The 17481-nt window shown below is 55.5% G+C and overlaps 5 protein-coding genes across 5 annotated transcripts; 2 read left to right on the top strand and 3 right to left on the bottom strand.

The window, feature by feature from the left end:
- Nucleotides 1-425: 425 nt before the first annotated feature.
- Nucleotides 426-3099, bottom strand: TRIREDRAFT_81226 (uncharacterized protein; the record flags this gene model as incomplete). Its single annotated transcript, XM_006968414.1, has 6 exons — nt 426-858; nt 934-1416; nt 1481-1727; nt 1796-1923; nt 1995-2218; nt 2303-3099. 6 exons carry the CDS (start codon nt 3097-3099, stop codon nt 716-718), a joined length of 2022 nt encoding a protein of 673 aa, XP_006968476.1. The 3' UTR covers nt 426-715.
- A 2732-nt stretch (nt 3100-5831) lies between these two features.
- TRIREDRAFT_123551 (uncharacterized protein) lies at nt 5832-7242 on the bottom strand (the record flags this gene model as incomplete). Its single annotated transcript, XM_006968413.1, has 2 exons — nt 6351-7242; nt 5832-6270 (listed from the first exon to the last, which is right to left on the bottom strand). Exons 1-2 carry the CDS (start codon nt 6764-6766, stop codon nt 5832-5834), a joined length of 855 nt encoding a protein of 284 aa, XP_006968475.1. The 5' UTR covers nt 6767-7242.
- Nucleotides 7243-11733: 4491 nt separating this feature from the next.
- Nucleotides 11734-13499, top strand: TRIREDRAFT_123550 (uncharacterized protein). The gene is made up of 2 exons (XM_006968474.1): nt 11734-12375; nt 12448-13499. Exons 1-2 carry the CDS (start codon nt 11924-11926, stop codon nt 13472-13474), a joined length of 1479 nt encoding a protein of 492 aa, XP_006968536.1. The 5' UTR covers nt 11734-11923; the 3' UTR covers nt 13475-13499.
- Nucleotides 13500-14526: 1027 nt separating this feature from the next.
- Nucleotides 14527-15960, top strand: TRIREDRAFT_110949 (uncharacterized protein; the record flags this gene model as incomplete). Its single annotated transcript, XM_006968473.1, has 2 exons — nt 14527-14701; nt 14849-15960. The coding sequence occupies 2 exons, from the start codon at nt 14527-14529 to the stop codon at nt 15958-15960; spliced, it is 1287 nt and encodes a 428-aa protein (XP_006968535.1).
- A 528-nt stretch (nt 15961-16488) lies between these two features.
- On the bottom strand, nt 16489-17475 carry TRIREDRAFT_110948 (uncharacterized protein; the record flags this gene model as incomplete). The annotated part of the gene is made up of 2 exons (XM_006968412.1): nt 16489-16947; nt 17092-17475. The coding sequence occupies 2 exons, from the start codon at nt 17473-17475 to the stop codon at nt 16489-16491; spliced, it is 843 nt and encodes a 280-aa protein (XP_006968474.1).
- Nucleotides 17476-17481: the final 6 nt, after the last annotated feature.

Genomic DNA, 17481 nt, shown 5'->3' with positions numbered 1-17481 from the left:
TTCTCATGTCACAGCAACATTGAACCCAACGTAGAGAGCAGACAAGTACAAAAGAAAATAATCAAAAAAGTCACGATCCCCGCCAGGTCCACTCAGTCAGTCATCACCACGAAATGAGCACAAACAGCCTCAACTTTCAAATAGAAAACAAAAATACAAGAAAGCTCTATATCATATAAATGGACGCTGATGTCCCAAGTCCAGCAACCTCCTCTGCCTACCTTACCTTACCTAGGTACCTTACACAGAGCCACCCAAACCACACACCCTGGGTATCCCGCTATATCCCTCGCATGCAGGTTAAGTAAAACATAAGTCGAGTTCATTCTATACCCTTTCTCAAGGTACCTTTCTCAAGATACAAACAGTATCCACGTCGCGGTCAGGTAATATTACTACCTAGGTACCTAGGTAGGTGCCTGTAATCATTGAACCATGCCCATTCCTCCAAATGGCGGATACGTCCACTTGCTACTGAATAACCATGTCCCAACTACACAACGCCTTAAGAAGCCTGAAATGAATGAATGATGAAGAGACAAACCCATACAAGAAGGTGAAAACAAAAGACTGAGGCCGAGGCACAGTATAGAGAGGAGATACCCATCACCAAAAACTCCAGAGACACGGGCAAGGACAGTGAAAAAGGCTGGAAGCAGAGGAACGAAACGCTCAGGTGGCGGACAAAAGCGCTGGCCTCGTTTCTTCACATCTGTCAACCCTGCTGAATGCTATCTACCACATCCCGCAACGAGATGAACGCTCCTGAGCCGCCATCCTTGCGCAGCTCTTCCAGCAGCACGCTGGTCTGCGCGTATAGCGTCTCCAATGCTGCCCGTGATGACTTTCCAAGAGATGCTAGAGGCGGGCGTGTCAGCAGGTCTGGCATAAAGAAGAGAAGAAGAAAAAAAAAAAAAAAAGCAAAGGACTCACATAAAATGGCAGAATTCAACTCCTCCGCAACAGTCACCCTCCCCTTCCCATCCAGCAGGTGGCTCACTTGCGGCTCCTTAAGCGGATTCTTGTAGGCCACCAACGCCCAGATCTCGTTCAGCGCCTTGTTAATCTCCTTCCTCGAGTCACCGGCATACTCCGCCTGCAGAGCCTGACCGTAACTCAGCATCTTATTTTCCAACCTTGTCAGCTCGGCCAAAGAATCGCCGCCATCCGTCTCCATGCCGCCTCCCCATACGTGGCTGTTGTTAACATCCAGGTCCATCTCTTGGCCGAGGTCGTTACCCCCTTTGCCGTCGTACTTCATGGCCAGCTCGGCAGCCTTGCGCACCATCTCGATGAACTTGCGGCACCGAAGCTTGAAGTATACCTGCTCGTTGTCGCGCAGGACTTGCGGATAATATGTGTTGGTGTACTTAAGCGCCAGGTCTATCTCTCCGTCTAGAATCGCTCGCCGGATTCCTAATCAATCGAGGGTTAGCATCTCATGGATAGGCGACGCGTGCTTCGAGCCAAGGCAGCTTACGCTGTCGGTTGTTGGCGTCCTCGTCGTCCTTAATGCTGACGCCGTCCACCGTCACGTCGGGGTTCATGTTCAGGGCCTCCTTTTGAAGCTTCAAATCCTCTGCAAAGGCGCGGGCCGTCTCCACATAGCCATCATGCTGAAGAAACTGCAGCACCAGCGCCTGAATGAGATCCGTCTCGGACATGCCGGGCTCGAGCTGCGAGGTGTCCGTCCCCGAGATGGCCCTTTCGATCTGTAGTCGTTGTTCCTGTTGAAGCCGCTTGCGTCAGTTGCTCTCCAGATACACGTCGCGGAGACATTCCCAGGTGAACGCACCTTCATCAGGTCATCGATGTTGAAGACAAACGGTGACTGTCCAAAGTTAACCTTCACTTGCTCGTATTGCTTCTTCAGGCTGATGGCTGGGTATAAATTGCTCTTGGTAACGTCGTGGAACGCGACCCCTGTTTGTTTGCAAGCACACGCTGTTAGTATAGAAACGGGTGTCACCGTGGACATGTCGCATATCACGCACCAATCATCTGCCCATTCTTGGTGAAGAAGGCCGTGTGGTCCTTGAAGTTGACTCCGCACCCGATCACGTCACTCGTGTTGAACACCGGACCAAATGGTCTGCCGATGTTTTGACCTGTAAAACATCGGCCATCATCGCCGTGGTACCCCCACGATTCCGGCTCCCAGCCAACAGGCCGTGATAGTGCTGCATTTCTGGTAGAAAACCCAACGGCAACGGTAGTGCTAAAGTGTCACGGTTAGCGAGCTCTGCTCGTCGGCGGCGGCATGGGCGGCCCGGGTCCCGAACCAGAGATCCATTCTACATACTCGTCTCGTCTGCCCGACATGATGTGCACCTCGAAATAGTATATCCCACATTGGGGAGGGATGTAGTGGTTCGCCCGAATGGCACTAGCTTCGTGATCGCGGTCGTGGTGACCCTTGGGTCCGGCATACTTGACGCCCAGCATGTCTGGAGTCACTTCCAGCGACGTCCACATGTCCCCCGTGTTCAGACGCGTCGGCAGCGGCGCTAAGTTGTCCTCGCCGTCGAAGGGTGTCCTCTCCAGGACAGTGTGTAGTATGCCTCTGTGCCCGCCGGGAGGTAGCGGCGATACGTCGAGGGGCGACGAGCCCATATCCTGCCCGTCCTCTTTGCTTCGCTTGCCCTCCTTCTGAGCTTCTAGCTTGGCATTGTGCGCCTCTTCCAGCTTCTGCAGGTATGCCGACCCCCTGAGATACGACGGCACAAAGAACGGCTCGACGTCTGGTACCACCTCCTTGGAGTCTGAGGCCAGAAAGTCGAATGCTCGAGAAAAGGACGGCAAGCTGCCCATGGGCCTCCACACGTTCCTCATGTCCCCGTGGAGCGTCTGGCGTTCCATGTCGGTCGAGTTCGCGGCCGCCGCAGGCCCGAGACGGAGCGTGGGATCGAGGAGTAGTTCACCGTTGGCGTCTAGCACCGACGTTCGGGCGGGATGCGTGTAGAAGTTGTAGCTTCCTCTCTCGCCGTGGGGGGCGGGATCGTGGGCGGGCGTGTATTGATGCTGTTGGTAGTCGGGGGATTCAGCAGACGATTCCGAGTCTGTGAAGCCAGATGAGCCATGCGGTTCCGGACTAGACATGACGAGGCAAAAATAAGAAGGGAAGAGCGGATGAAGAAGGAAAGGACAAAGCCCTCCGGTTGGAAGACAAGGGGGAGGGATTGGGGGATTGAGGGGGGAGTCGTGCCTGGCAAGCGAGCAGCTCAGCTACTGAAGCAGCTTTCAACAAGCTTCAGTCAAACGCGCCGCTCGTTCCAGGTCCGGCGTCCGTATACAGGGCCGTATATGGCGAAGAATGGCTGGAGGGATGCAATGACGCGGGAGGGGGGGTTGAATGCGCAATCACGGGACGTGGCCACGCAAGGGAGGAGCTGAAGGATTTCGGGCGAGTGACGTGCAGTAAGGTAGTAGTATTAAAAGAGGCGAGAGAAGATAAGTTGGGAGGAGAGCAGAGAGGAGATTGAGAGCTGGAGCGAGAAGAGCCGGTTCAAGATGCGGTACGGCGGATCGAGGGAGGGGGAGCGGCGAAGCGGGCCGACAAGCTGATGGCAGCCCGCCTTGCGACGGTCCTGGGCGCTGCAGCTACGGAAGACGGAGAGGCCACAGGGCAGCAATGGGTGACGACCGACTAAGAAGGGCTCGACAAGCGGGCATCAATCGGGATGGAGGTGCAGGTGCAGGCGGTTGAGGTCAGCGTTTGTTACAAGCTGCTGGACGGGACCGAAAGGTGATGATGAGTCGAGTCGGGTCGCTGTCATGCACGCTCTAGCACTGCCAGCACTGCTAGCACTGTCCTTGTAGGGGGTGGAGCCGCCTGGCATTGAGCGCTTAAGCCTTCTGAGCGTCGCTGATCCTTGGGCCAGGTTCGGTTCAGTTTACATCAGCGCACCTTAAGGCGAAAGGCCGGGCGGCTTCCAACGCCTCTCGGGCAGTTTATCACGGGGACGAGCAGTTGCTGGGTGAATGTGGACGTGGAACAAATAACACGAATGAGATGCCATTTAGAGGCTGCATGATGATGCCATTTCTAGCCAATGCTGCGCCTGCAGGGCAGTTTGCCTGCTTTCTCGATATCCTGTGCTTGTAGGTACTGTAGGTACTGTCTGTACCTGCAAGGATCACAGTCTGCTGAGAGGGCCGTATCCGAGCCGGCATTTCGAGTGCAACTCACTTTATCGGCAGAATTCCTTATCAATAGCCATAGCCATTGAGCACATTCACACCCACAGTAGGTAACTCCTGCACAGTCGTGACAGAGGCGGCACTATTCTAAAGCAAAATCAACATAGTTAGTATCTCGTAGTAACTGAGCAGCACTCCTACCGTCATGAAAAAGGACGATACCTACCTGTTACTTACAAAGAGGTCATGTCTCGCGTGTCAACCTCGTCAAACACCAGACGAGCACCTTGGTAGACCACCTTGCAAGCTCCCCCATCCGAGCCTCCTTAGTCAGCCACCAGGTTTCAGCTGTCTGTCCGACCGAAACCCGTCCGCCTCCCATGCCAACCTTTCTCCGCCATCCAAACGCGGCCTAGTCCCCACCGTCCCTCAGCAGCAATGACTAAGCCGCATGAAGCACGCGAATGTCCCCGACTTCCATCAGCAATGACACGACGAAGGCGAAATCTCTGCCCGAAACCAGAGAGTGAGCGGTCCATTTCCGGTCAAGACTCAAATCAGGCAATCTCACAGTCAAACTCAATCATTAGCCTGCTATGTGATGACTGTAGTAGTCTGTAAGTGGAGGATCATTTAAGTGAACTATTAAAGACGAGCAGCCGCCGTTGCAACGTATAAAAGACGTCCTGAAACAGATTCAAAACAAAGGCCAACAATCAGTTGGTGAGAATGTGAGCGGCCATTCAAAGTAAAAGAAAAGGACTGAAAATTTGCTTCACTCGTAATTGCAATTTAGAAGTGGAAAAAAAAAAGAGAGATCTTTTTGCGCTGCCTTCACTTGAGCTTGGCCAACGGCAACGCCACGCCACGCCCGCTGAATGAGAAAAGGGCTGGGCCAAGGAGAGTCCAGACCTGAACAGCCCGAAAAATGGCTCACCATTCCTGCCAGGCAGGTAAGCTGAGCGACAAATCAGGCAAAATCGAGTGAGGAGGCAAGATTGGCAGCTGAAGGAACAGCGCGCTTCCGGCCTGTAACCCTTTATTCGCCTCGCTGAACCCGCGCAATGCTGTTCATCAACAATTTGCTGTAACGTCCCAGACTCAGGGCAGACAGGCATCGCACATCAACACACTGCAAACATGTGCGGTGCTGTAGGGCGTGACGCTTCTTGGTTCGTGGATGCTTCGAAACAGAGACGCATTCACCGTGTCTTCAACAGACCAATTGTGACAGAAAGGCATCGATGGCATAAACCGCGAAAGCAGAAAATTGTATTGCCGCAGCCGGCTAAAGGATACCGACCCTATCTACTCTTGAAACCCTGTGCCGAACCGTTGAATACATGCAATTACGCCGACAAATGATCCTGATACTCCAGTCTGCGCAGGTCCGTCGAGGACCGCCAGATGCTCCCCCATCCAACGCCAGCGACGGCCGAGTACTGTCGCTTGATAAGAAAAAAAAAGGCACAATATTAGAGGGATGCCCCCCAGGACCCCGTACCCCGGGGCCAGTGAAACAAAGAAACAGAAGCCGAGCCCGATTTTTTTTCTAGGTTTGAAGGAAAGTGTGCCCCATACAGCGCGGTATTGGGAGCCAAAATGATGAGGCAAAGAACAGTAGAAGTGAAGAAACAGAAGCGGATGCTGTAAAGGACCACAGTGAGGAAGAAAGTTCGAAAAGCGCAGCATCATGAGGCCGCCACCACAGGAACGGGTGCAGGTGACGACGCTTGGATGCTCGGCGCGCTCTGCATCTCGACATCTGCACCGCTTTCGCTTTTGGAAACGCTGTTGCCTTCGTTGCCGTTTTCGTTTTCGTTCTCGTTCTCGTTCTCATTTCCATTCTCCTTGTTCTCTTTGTTGCTGCCCTCGGCGGATGGGGCAGCAGAGTCCTCAGCACTCGACTCAGGGACGGTCCGCGGAGGAGCGGTCCAGCGTGGGATTTCCCAGACGACTCCCGTGAAACTCTTGAGCTTGAAGCCACCCTTGGCCCATCTTCGGCAGGGCTTGCCGGACCGGTCGAGGGCACGGAGGCCTGCGTTGATGGCTCCCTGGTTTGCCTTGGGACCAAGCTTATGGGCAGACGGGCGACCCGTCGTACCGCTGTGGTCAATAGTGCCGTCCTCGCTGTATAAAAAAAAATGCAATTAGTATTACTCGTTGGCATGTCAAGACTTTGTCGTACGCGATATATGATGGAAACTTACAGTCGAGGCTTCTTCTTAGGGCCCGGCTTGCCTCTGGGCTTGGGTATGCCGTCATTGTTGGTGCCGTTCACGGCAGTGGCAGATCGCTTGACTCCCTTCTTCGTCGTCGGGGGCGGCATTGGTGTTGAGGAGGGCGTGCCCTCGGCGGCCGGAGTGGCAGCATTTGAGTCGGAGGCAGCGTCGGCATTCGAGGGAGCCGCAGACGCGGCCAGCGCGCTGGGGCTGGCGGGCGACTCCTTAGGTTCTGAGTTGGCCTTGGAGCTCTTAGACGCCGGAGACTGGGAGCCTTCCTTGATAGACTCTGAGGAGGGAAAGATGTCGCGTAGCAGGGCGGGCGGCACGCTGAGGGTGACGAGCAGACCGTGTTTGGTCGCCGATTTGCGTCGGGCGTCGGCTGCCTTGGCGGCGGGAGCCATCGCGTCTGGCAGACGATGATGATTTCCTTGTGGCGTTTTTTTCCCTTTGTCTCGATCGAGGGTACCTAGAGAGCGAGCGAGGCAAAGCCTTTCCGTTCTGGAGGATTTCCCGACAAGTGGTATTTTCTTCAAAGGCCGGCGGCAACGAAAGATTTTTGCGTGGGCAATGGCACGGTGGAGCGGTGCTGACGGTGCGACGTGCTGGCTGATGGCAGGCTGGTGGCAGTGGGAGAGGCAGAAGGCAGAGAGGGCTGGTGATGATGGCAGAAGCAAAATTACGGAGGATGACGGGGAGGGCGGCGCAGGTTTTTGGGCGGTGCTCTGGACGAACGGGCGATGGGCTAATACCTAAGGCTGGTGGTGATCCGGCGAGGTGGTCAGGGGGTCTGGGGGCCTTGCGTGGAGCAGCAGCAGAGCAGCAGCGGCGGCGGCGAGGCGACTCTCTGGAACTCTGGACTATATTAGCAGGCCGGCGGTGATAGTGTCATGTCACGAATGGGCGCTGGTGCATCGCGACCGCGGACACAGAGGCGAAGGGGGGGAAAGCGGCGGGAGGCGGAGGGATTTTCATTTTCTGGGGTTCTGTCTCGTAAGGTTCGGGGGCTTTTGGTCTCATCCTCGTTATTTTTTTTTTTTTTCGGGCCAGAAGGGCGGCGGCGCACAACGCAAAAATTCGGGCAGCCCAGAGGTTTCTTGTTCGTCAGGACCGTGACGCTCCAACACAAGGAGCGAGGGGTGGAAAGATTCAGGTGCCGCGCTTAGTGGCCGCGCCCGAATGGGTCTAGCTTGTTAAAAAGCTCTAACCAGATCGAGTGATTCTTTGGAATTTTTCGGCGGCGTCTGGAGCAGGATATTGGCATTTTCTCTTTTTCTGTTTATCCGCATTATTCCAGCCTCCGACAAGCCAATCAGCAGCGCGTCAGGCTGACTAGCCCTGCGCCGGACTGGGAAAAGGCTGGGCTCCAGCCGCTCTGATTGGTGAATCTGAGCCCATACAGTATTAGATAAGCCTGTGGCATGGGGATGGCTTCTCTGGATGAAGTAGCTTCCCGGTCAAATTACGGTGCAGAGTACTTGGCCTCGTTGTTGTCGCAGCTCAAGGCTCATCAAGCACAAGCACAAGACAAGCTTGAAGCACACCTGCAGCCTCGGGCGAGACGTTGCAAGCTTCTAGGCATTATTTCCTCGGGCTGGATCCAATCAGTCCCGTTTCGCCCGTCATTCTCACCAACCGCCATGAATCAAAACCGGGCTGGGCTTATTCGCAGCCATCGCCAGTCAACCGAAGCCGGCGCGTCCCACCGGACTGGCAATCAAAGCATCAATCAGTTTCGATCGATCAATCAATCACTCAGTCACTCACCACTCGATGGTTTGGTTTCGGCAGCAAGCAAGACAATCCAGAGAGCAACACGCTTCAAATTCTACTTTACGCTTGCTAATCCTGCTTGATAAAGTCCCGATGAAAGCGATCAGGATAGATATCCGTCTGAAGAAGACGATTGCCCAACTGTCTTTCCTTCCGTGACACCAGACAAGCCATCATCAGTGCCATGGCGCCAACAGTTTGATCAACCGTCGCCGCGCTATGAGGCTTTATTTCATTTCATTTTCCCTTTTTCTTTTATTTAAATCAACGCCACAATATCCAAATCGCCTGCATTCTTTATCACTAGTGAGATGCTCCTCATTGATCGATCAGAGACCCGTTTTGCCTCTCCATACAGTGGCTTTCGACGCTGGCTGGGATTATTTCGGAAGCATCGTTACCGCGCACCGCATTGCGCACACGCAAACCGGTTTGCCTTGATGACTTCATCTCTTCCACTGGCTTCTAGAGCGCAGCCGAAGTTACCGACGATACCTCTCTCACCCCGACTGGGACAATGTTGAATCACGAGAGGCATCGACGTCATCTGATGCGATGAGTAATCTTGTCCCTCTGCTTTTGGAACGTCAAACGTCTCTAGAAACCACCACCGCAGCAATGATGCATAGGAGATGTGACCTCTATAGCAATGGGCCGAGCGATAAAGCTCTCAAACAATGGATGCCTCTGGAAAGCTTAGCCACTACGGCCACGATCTTATAATATCTCGATCTGCCGAAGATGCAGCTCCATACCTCCCTCTTCTGGGTGTATCCTCCATCCAAAGGACGATCGCCAATCTGGTCCAACCACTGTCCTCGGGTCGAAAAGACATGAATGAGTGGCCTTCGGTTATAATTGCAGGAGTCGCTCTATGGACTGTACGCAGAGTATGCCATGAGATGAAATATGTCGCCCCCCTCGGTGAAGCAGCACGAGATGCGGCACTATAATGTGGCGCCTTGATGGGAGCTCTACAACCTCAACACCAACATCGCTGAATATGTGATATACGTGCAACAGTTTTTCTGCCTGCATTTCATGTTGGAAGCACATCTCATTGTGCAGATTCTGAAAGCATAGCCATGTACTTTCCCAGCGCCTCCTTTATCTCAGAGTCTTTGTTGGACATGTTTTACCCAAGACAGTGTCTCATCCCATTCAATGCAGAGCTCGCAATGACTGGAATCTCGACAACGCTCATCAAGGGTTCGTCGCCATCGCAGCAGCTGGAATGTGTTGCTCCTCACAACGGCCCACTCCTCCCAGCTGATATATCATAGACACCAAGTCTCTCTCGTCTGGAGACGACCTCGTCAGTTCCGAGCAACCAACTGCTTCACCACCCGTTCAGCTTTACAGTCCAGCTTTACAGTCCAGCTTTACAGTCCAGCTTTACAGTCCAGCTTTACAGTCACAGTGCAATTACTTTGCCAGCATCACTCATCATGGTTCTTTTCGAGCACCTCCCCCTCATCGGCCTCGCCCTGGGCCTTGCCCACCACCACAGCGGAAGGGCGTCTCACAGCCATCCCGCTCTGCCAAATCATAAACACGTCCCCCAAATCTCCGCCGACATGTCCCCCTTTGACCAGACCCCAAAGTTGATCGCCGCACGTGCAGCAGATGACAGCCATGAGACCCCCATCCCAGTCTCGCCACACCATTTGGAGACCATCCTTGAGAGGATAAGGGCTCTTGAGGAAGAAATTTCCAACATGATATTGTTCAAAACTGACCATTCTATAGAATCAACGTCCAAGCCCTCGACGCCTTCGAAACCTGAAACGCTTGTCGTGACGACTCATGAGACAACAGCTGCTCCGGCGAGTAAGTCTATATACACTGACATGACTCCTCCTGACGATCAACATCTCGCACATTTGGCTAAACAACCCACGGTAGCAGCTACAGTCGGTGGCGTGTTCATGGAGGATCCGGCTGATCTGGATGCACCCGAGATGTCGACCACGATAGTCACGTTAACGACACTGGTCACGCACACGCTCACCATGATGCCCACAAGCATAGTCACACTGACAGCGTTCCCAACATTCTTCGCAGAGGCGAGTCCGACGCCCAATGTCGACCGAACTATCGAGGCGGAGACATACCAGCAAAGCAAATCAAAGGCACTGATACCATTCTTCAACGTGCTCGCCAGCGCACACCCGCCGGAGGCAACCACCTTGAGCGACAGTCATCCTCTTGACGTTGAGCCCTTGGGCTCGCTGTTATCAACAGACGTCATTGTTGAAGAGAAGAGGCCTGAAGTTACGCCGCTTGGCCCTGGCTTCAATGCTACGGCGACTTATCATCGAGTGTCGCTCTCGGCTGCCTCGAGTGGATTCATGACCGTCCGAAGGGGTACTTGACCAGTATCGTGAATGAATGAAGGATGGATGGATGGATGAACGGATGGATGGACGAGGACGGATATGAGAAATGGATTAACGGCAGCTGGATATGGAAAATGGATCGGGAACAAACGGCCAAGGGGAGGAGAGTGACATAGAAAATAGGCGTATGGAGTGGTGATTTTGTCTCTGCATCTCTTCACTTGACACAGATGCTGCCTTCTTTCTCTTCCTCGCCTTCTTGACCGTTTCCCCCGTTTCTCTTTGTCATGCTTATCTTGTGAACACCCGAGGGATATCCAAGCTCCTCTCCCGCACCCGAAATTGACCGTCTTGTCTCATCCCCCAGCCCTCCCAAGCCAACGAATCACACAGTTTCTATTTATCAGGGAACCCTCTTCCTGCCCCGTCCTAGATAGTGTGTTCAATCCTGTACGAGCCGGAGGGCGCACCGGGGGTTGCACGGAAGCCGCCGACCCTCGTGAGGGGTACCTGTCCTCAGTGTGGCAGCTGCTGCAAAACGGCGCGTACCTGGCCTTGTCAGCCCCAAGCAAGGGCCCGGGTCCGATCTCGTCGCTGTGGCCGGAATGATTCCGGCCAATGGTCCAGTAAAAGGGCCGGGCAGAATCGGTAGCCTGTGGGGCGACGCCTGCTGGAGCGTCCGGCCCCTCCCCCACAGAAAGGGGGGGGGAGTTAAAAGTGCCTTCAATGTTGTCTTACATCAGTTCCTATCACGGAGGCAAGGGCGGATATAACACACACACACACACACAGAGAGAGAGAGAGGAATCACCTCGTGATGCTGATATCGAGAGATATACATCACTTCGCCATATCCATCTACCGTCGGCAATCTCTGTTACACGAGAATGGCTTCGACGATAACGACGCCGTACAAAACAAAACACCAACAGTATGCTCCATCGCCACCACACACGGTACGGCGTGGTCATGCTCCCCCCTTTCCAAACCGCCCGACAGACGATAACGGACGTCGAGCCATGTTTCTGTTACGTGAAGCAACGCCCTTAGCCCTTCCCCCTCTCCCGACACCTTCCTCTATCAGCCGCCAACAAGAGATACAAGGGCGGTCTCGACCCGCTTCGCGCCGCCGTGCGTCGTGACCTCATCCCCACCCGTGGCCGGAATCCATTCCGGCCACCGGGTACTTAGGCGGCGCCGCGGACCCGGAGGTGGTGACGGGACTTGTCCGACAGTTCTCAGCTTCAGCAGAGCCAGGTTGAGTGTTTGCCACCCGTCTCTACTCTGTTCTCTGCTACTGAATCTTTCAAGTCAGCTCCTGTATAGCTTCTATAGCACGCCATATCACTTACACACCGTCACCATTTACACGCATCCCATCCCATACCACACCACATCACATCACATCACATCACATCATCCCCCCTCACCTCACCTCACTCCTACACAATGGGCTCCATTCCCACAAGCACGCCTCCCTTCGAGGTCCTCACAGATGCCCGTCCCGATGACAACTCCCTCCCCGCCTTCCTGGTGTCCACCACCAGAGGCTTCCTCCCCCGCGCAGACCCCATCGCCACCCTGCCCAAGGAGTTTGAGCCGCTCGAGTCCATCCTCCAGCGCATGCCCGTCAAGACTCTGTCTGGCGAGCCCGGCCTCCTGGCCCACAGCAAGCTCGGCGATGAGGTCGACACCAAGTTCCCGGATCTCACTGATGAGATGGAGAAGTACAAGGACAACCTGCCCTTGATGAACGCCCTGTACCGGGACTACTCATTCCTGGCCTCGGCGTATCTCCTCGAGCCTTGCCATGAGCGCTTCCTCAGAGGGGAGAGCTATGGCCTGGGACGCCAGACTCTTCCCAAGAACATTGCTCGTCCTATTGCTCGATGTGCCGAACTGTAAGTTCAATCTTCTCAGGGTTAGGTTTACGATCCCAGGTACAACATGCTGACACTTTTCTTCTGCCACAGCACCGGCTTCATGCCCTTTATGGAGTACGCTGGCTCGTATGCCCTCTACAACTACCGTCTCGAGGATCCCTCCAAGGGCTTGGAGTATGACAACATCCGCCTCATCCGTGCCTTTGAGCACGGCCTCGATCCCACCTCTTCCGAGGCCGGCTTCGTTCTCGTCCACATCGACATGGTCAAGAATTCGGGCCCCCTCGTCGCGGCCACTGTGCGCTGTCTGGAAGAAGCTTCCAAGGCGGCCTCAGGCCTCGGTGGCATCGAGGAGCGCAGGTCCTTCAACGAAGGGCTCAGCGACATCGTCACTGCCATGAAGAAGATCAACGCCGTCATGGAGACCATGTGGGGGAAGTCTCGTCCGCGAGACTACACCAGCTTCCGCACCTTTATCTTTGGCATCACGGCGCAGTCCATGTTCCCCAATGGCGTCGTGTACGAGGGCCTCTATGACAACAAGCCCATGTCGTTCCGGGGCGAGTCTGGCGCCAACGACTCCATGGTGCCGCTGATGGACAACTTCTTGCAGCTGCCCATGCCCGACACGCCCCTGACGGCCATCCTCAACGACTTCCGCGAGTACAGGCCCAGCAACCACAAGACCTTCTTGCAGTACGTCAAGGGCCGCTCTCTGGAGCTGGACCTCAAGGCGTATGCCCTGGGCTACAAGGGCGAGCCCGAGTCGGAAGAGCACGAGGAGCTCCTGCGCCAGTCTCGCAGCCTATGGATACAGATCCTCAACGAGGTGCGAGACTTCCGCTGGCGGCACTGGTGCTTCGCCAGGGAGTACATCCTCAAGCAGACGTCGCACCCAACGGCCACCGGCGGCAGCCCCATTGTCACCTGGCTGCCGAACCAGCTGGAGGCGGTGCTCAAGGAGATGGTGGACGTCCATGAGCAGACGAGCGTCAAGCACAATAACGGCCTGGGCAGCGTGGCCGAGGACATTATGGAGGCGGCTCTGCGGCAGAGGGATACTCTGCGCAAGGAGGTGGACAAGTTTTGCGCTGAGAGAGGTGTGAAGAGGGAGTAGACATGGGACGAGGTGACATGATGCCAAGTCGAATATGGTTTGCTTTGGGTATTGTTGGATAGTTTTGAAAAATTGTACGTTTGCCTCGTGTCATCGAAGATGAGTTGAGTCATGTTTGTGTGAGATGGTGGTTTAAAAAAAGACTGCAGCCCGTAAGCCCTCAGTTAGGACAACACTGATGACCCTTTGCGTGGTGTAAGCACTTGCTTCGAAATTGCCCTAACACGGATCCTATTCCTCCGTACATAGCAGCTCAATGCCTCACAAAAGACTCCAGAACGGACATAGAAGGCCCTCCTTTCGACAATCGTTCAACCGCATCAACAAAGACGGTAAGGTAAGCCCATGGAGCGGGGGTGAGGCAGGGCAAGACGCCCGTTCATGCAGGATACATGTACCTACCTAAATAAAGTCGCATCCACACAGACAGAGTCCACTCACGCTTCATCCGTTGGCTCAAAGGAAAAGGGCACAGCGAAGCCGAACAAGTCCGAAGCCATCGAGTCGATGGATATGTACTGAATCCTTACTGACTGCAAGTTGTCATGGACCAACAAACACGACACTTTCGGGGTTTGGCATCACGCCGCATCATGACTTATATGGCCCTTTTCTCCAGGTGCACACGCGAAGGAGGATGAAATGGACAAACGGATCGACTCCATCTGCAGCTCCATCTTGTCCGTCTGACTGCTCAATGAGGATGCAGACCCCGAAACGGCGTCGCAGCATGCATGGATCATGAGCCCTCTACTATTACTAGGTAGCTGCATCACCTACATGTAGTATTTACACCTCGTCATCCCCAAGCAAAAATCCCTGTCCCGACAGGCCACCACGCGCGAGGCTGCGAAAGGCTTTGCCGGCATCAAGGTAGCACTGCGTCCCTCATTCTGCTTTCTTTCCTCCTCCTTTTTTTTCTTCTTTCTTTCTTTTCGTTTTGTCGTCTCCCAAGATTCTTCCCTCAGTCTTAATTCAGACGTCTTCGCTGACTTTGTCAATTCAACAGCGGCAGTTAGAAGCCAAAGGATGCCCTTGTCGCTTCACTCACGATGAGGTTCTTCCTCGTCGTCCTCCCGCTCTCAGGCCTCGCCTCCGCCAGCGCCGCCAGGGACAGATACGCCGCTGTGCAACTCGTCCCGGACGGACTGACGCCGCGACACTTCATTGATAGGTCGCATCCGCTGTTCAAGCGCGAGGGATCGTGTGGCGACGACGCACACAGCTGTAAGTCGACGGGAAAAGCTTCCTCCTCCTCCTCCTCCTCCTCCATCCTCCATCCTCCACCACTATTCTTCCTCCCTGTCGTCTCACCACCATATTCTACATCAATACCACCGCAATGCTGACCACCGCGCCAAACAATCCCACCAGGCCTCGACATTGGCCACGGCGACCGCTGCTGCAACAACAACAGCTACTGCTACGTCAACTCCTCCAACGAGCCCAAATGCTGCGCAATCGGCCAGCCCTGCACCTCGGACAACCCTTGCCCGGCCACCGCCGTCCGCTGCTCCGTCACACGAACAATCACCCTCACCTCCTCATCCTTCAGAAAAGCAACAACAGCAACAACAACAACAACAACAACAACAACAAGAGCATCCCCCAGCACAACAACCACCGTCCTCACAGGCTGCTGCGGCCGCGCCTGTCCCCAAACCAGCTTCTACCTCTGCGCCCCCTCCCTCGGCGGCAACTGCTGCCCCTACAGCGCAGACTGCCAGGCCGGAGGCCACTGCGTCTCGACCAGGACCAGCCCGCCGCCGGGCCTCACCCCCGTCGCCGACGGCTGCACCACCAGCCAGTTCCGGTGCCCGGACGGCAACGGCTGCTGCGACAATGGCCACACGTGCACCTCGTTTGCCGGCTCGGGCTACTGCTCCACCGCGACGGGCGGGCCGACCAGCACCCTCGCGGCAGCAGGCGGCGGTGACGATGCCTCTGACGGAGACTCATCCTCCTCCTCAGGCGGCCTCTCTCCCGGCGCGGAAGCGGGCATCGCCGTCGGCGCAGTCGTAGGCGGCGGCCTGCTCGTCGCCGGAGCAGCATGGCTCTACCTCACCCGCCGCAGGGCCCGGCAAACGAGCCCCTACAACAACAATGACAGAAACGTAGCAGGAGACGCCCCCATGGCCATTGCGCCGACTTCCTCCCCCGACGCATCGGCGGCCCAGCGCTGGGAAATGGTCTCCTCCGTGACGCCCTCGGGCGCCGCCGTCACCGACGCGGGGACCATCCGCTCGCCGTCCTCCGCCCCGGACCCCGTCGAGCTGGGCACCGATCGGGAGCTCCTGAGCGAGGTCTCGGGCGAGGGCGTGCTGTCGCCGAGGTCGGGCGTGAGCAGTGTGGCGTTTGGGGAGCTGCGGACGCCCGAGACGCTGGATGGGAGGTTTGAGTTGCATGGTTCCGAGGCGAATTGGCCGGCGAGTCCGTTGCCAAGTCCACCCTTGCCTGGCGAGAATCCAAACTCTGCGCAAAAATGAGCCTTGACTTGATAGCACGAAAGGAGACGAAAAGTAAGATACTATGTACATGTATTCTCAAAGAGAAGGAACTGGGCGATATATTGAGTCAAAACGCCTACTCTGTAATACACGATCCCCGTCCAAGTTCAGACCGTAAAATAGGGCTTTGAGTCCTTCAAAAGGGGGAACCCAGGAAACAAAATCAGAGGAGATTTCTTGCACGCACGTCTAAGGCGTTTAGTTCTTAAACATGCTTTCAGTCAACTTTGAAAAGTAAGTTGACTGCAAATCCGACCCAACGCCACCAAAGAAAATCCGACACCCAATGAAGAGGCTAGCTCGAGGGGTATAAAGAAAAGAAAGCCTTGCAAATGAAGTGGTGAAATAAGAGGAAGGAATGTAACCGAAGTGAAGAAGAAGAAGAAGAAGAAGAAGAAGAAGAAGTGAAGAAGACAAAAGAAGAAGAGAAGGGAAAGAGGAAGAAGAAGAGGCTACCGGGGTTCCTTGTTTTGCCCTCGCGCAATCCTTCTGTATGCCAGAACCAGCTCAGCATACAATGCCGCCAAAGGGCGCGCAGGTTCGCAAGTCCTTGACCAGGTCCTCCACACTGCTAAGATGGCGACTCAGGAGCTGCTGCTTCTCCGCCGTGGTCAGCGTCATGACCCCGTTGCTGTTGGCGCGCTTGCGGCCGCTTCTACCGTCCGCGCCGAATGCGCCAGAGAGCTTCGAGGGGCTGCGCTGGAAGACAGACTCGCGGTGATCGGCGGCGCGAGGGCTCGAGGGCGTCTCGGGCATGAGGTAGAAGTAGAGGAACTCGACCAGCTTGAGCTTGACCTCGCGGGAGGTGGAGCGCGACTTGAAGAGGGACGTGACCGTCAGCAGGCCGTCGAGCCCTTCAAAGGTGCGCGTGTTGTTGGGGGTGTCGATGAGGGCGACGACGAGGGTCAGGAGAGTCGCAGACTGGATCGCCGGGCAGTTGTAGGGCTCGAGAAGATCCAGTAAGAGCTGGTTTTGAGGTATTACGGGTTAGCGTGGAGAAGCATTTCGTGACAGGGGGGGGAGGAGGGAGGGTCCCCTGCGGTCATGACTTGCATTCATATTCTGCTCACGCGCAAAAAGAGCCTTGCTCGGGGGGTGCAGCAGCATGACGCCCTGGATGAGATCCAGCGCGCTGAGGATGAGCAAGTCGTTCTGGCCGTCGCTGCCCTTGGCCATGAGTCGATCCAGCGTGCTGGTCAGGCGCATGGCGACGTTCCACTCGAAGCCCTCCTGCAGCTTGAAGAACTCCCGAAAGGCCGGGTCCTGGGTGAGCTGGGCGAGATCCTTGCGAGGGGCATTACCCGAGGCATCGTCGTCGTCGTCGTCATGGCCAACCGCAGACGAGGAGAGGGACGAAGACCGGGTTCGTCCAGAGGAGCTGTTGGACAGGCAGATTTGCGCCAGGAGGCCTTCGACCTGGCGCAGCCCCTTGCGGATCTTGGGGCCGTCATAGGAGGACAAGTTATCGAAGGCGAGTGACAGGAGAGCCTCCATGATGAT

The sequence above is a fragment of the Trichoderma reesei genome, assembly GCF_000167675.1.
Source record: "Trichoderma reesei QM6a unplaced genomic scaffold TRIREscaffold_23, whole genome shotgun sequence".
In the NCBI taxonomy this organism is placed as follows: Eukaryota; Fungi; Ascomycota; class Sordariomycetes; order Hypocreales; family Hypocreaceae; genus Trichoderma; species Trichoderma reesei.
This window is presented reverse-complemented; position numbering and strand designations above follow the sequence as displayed.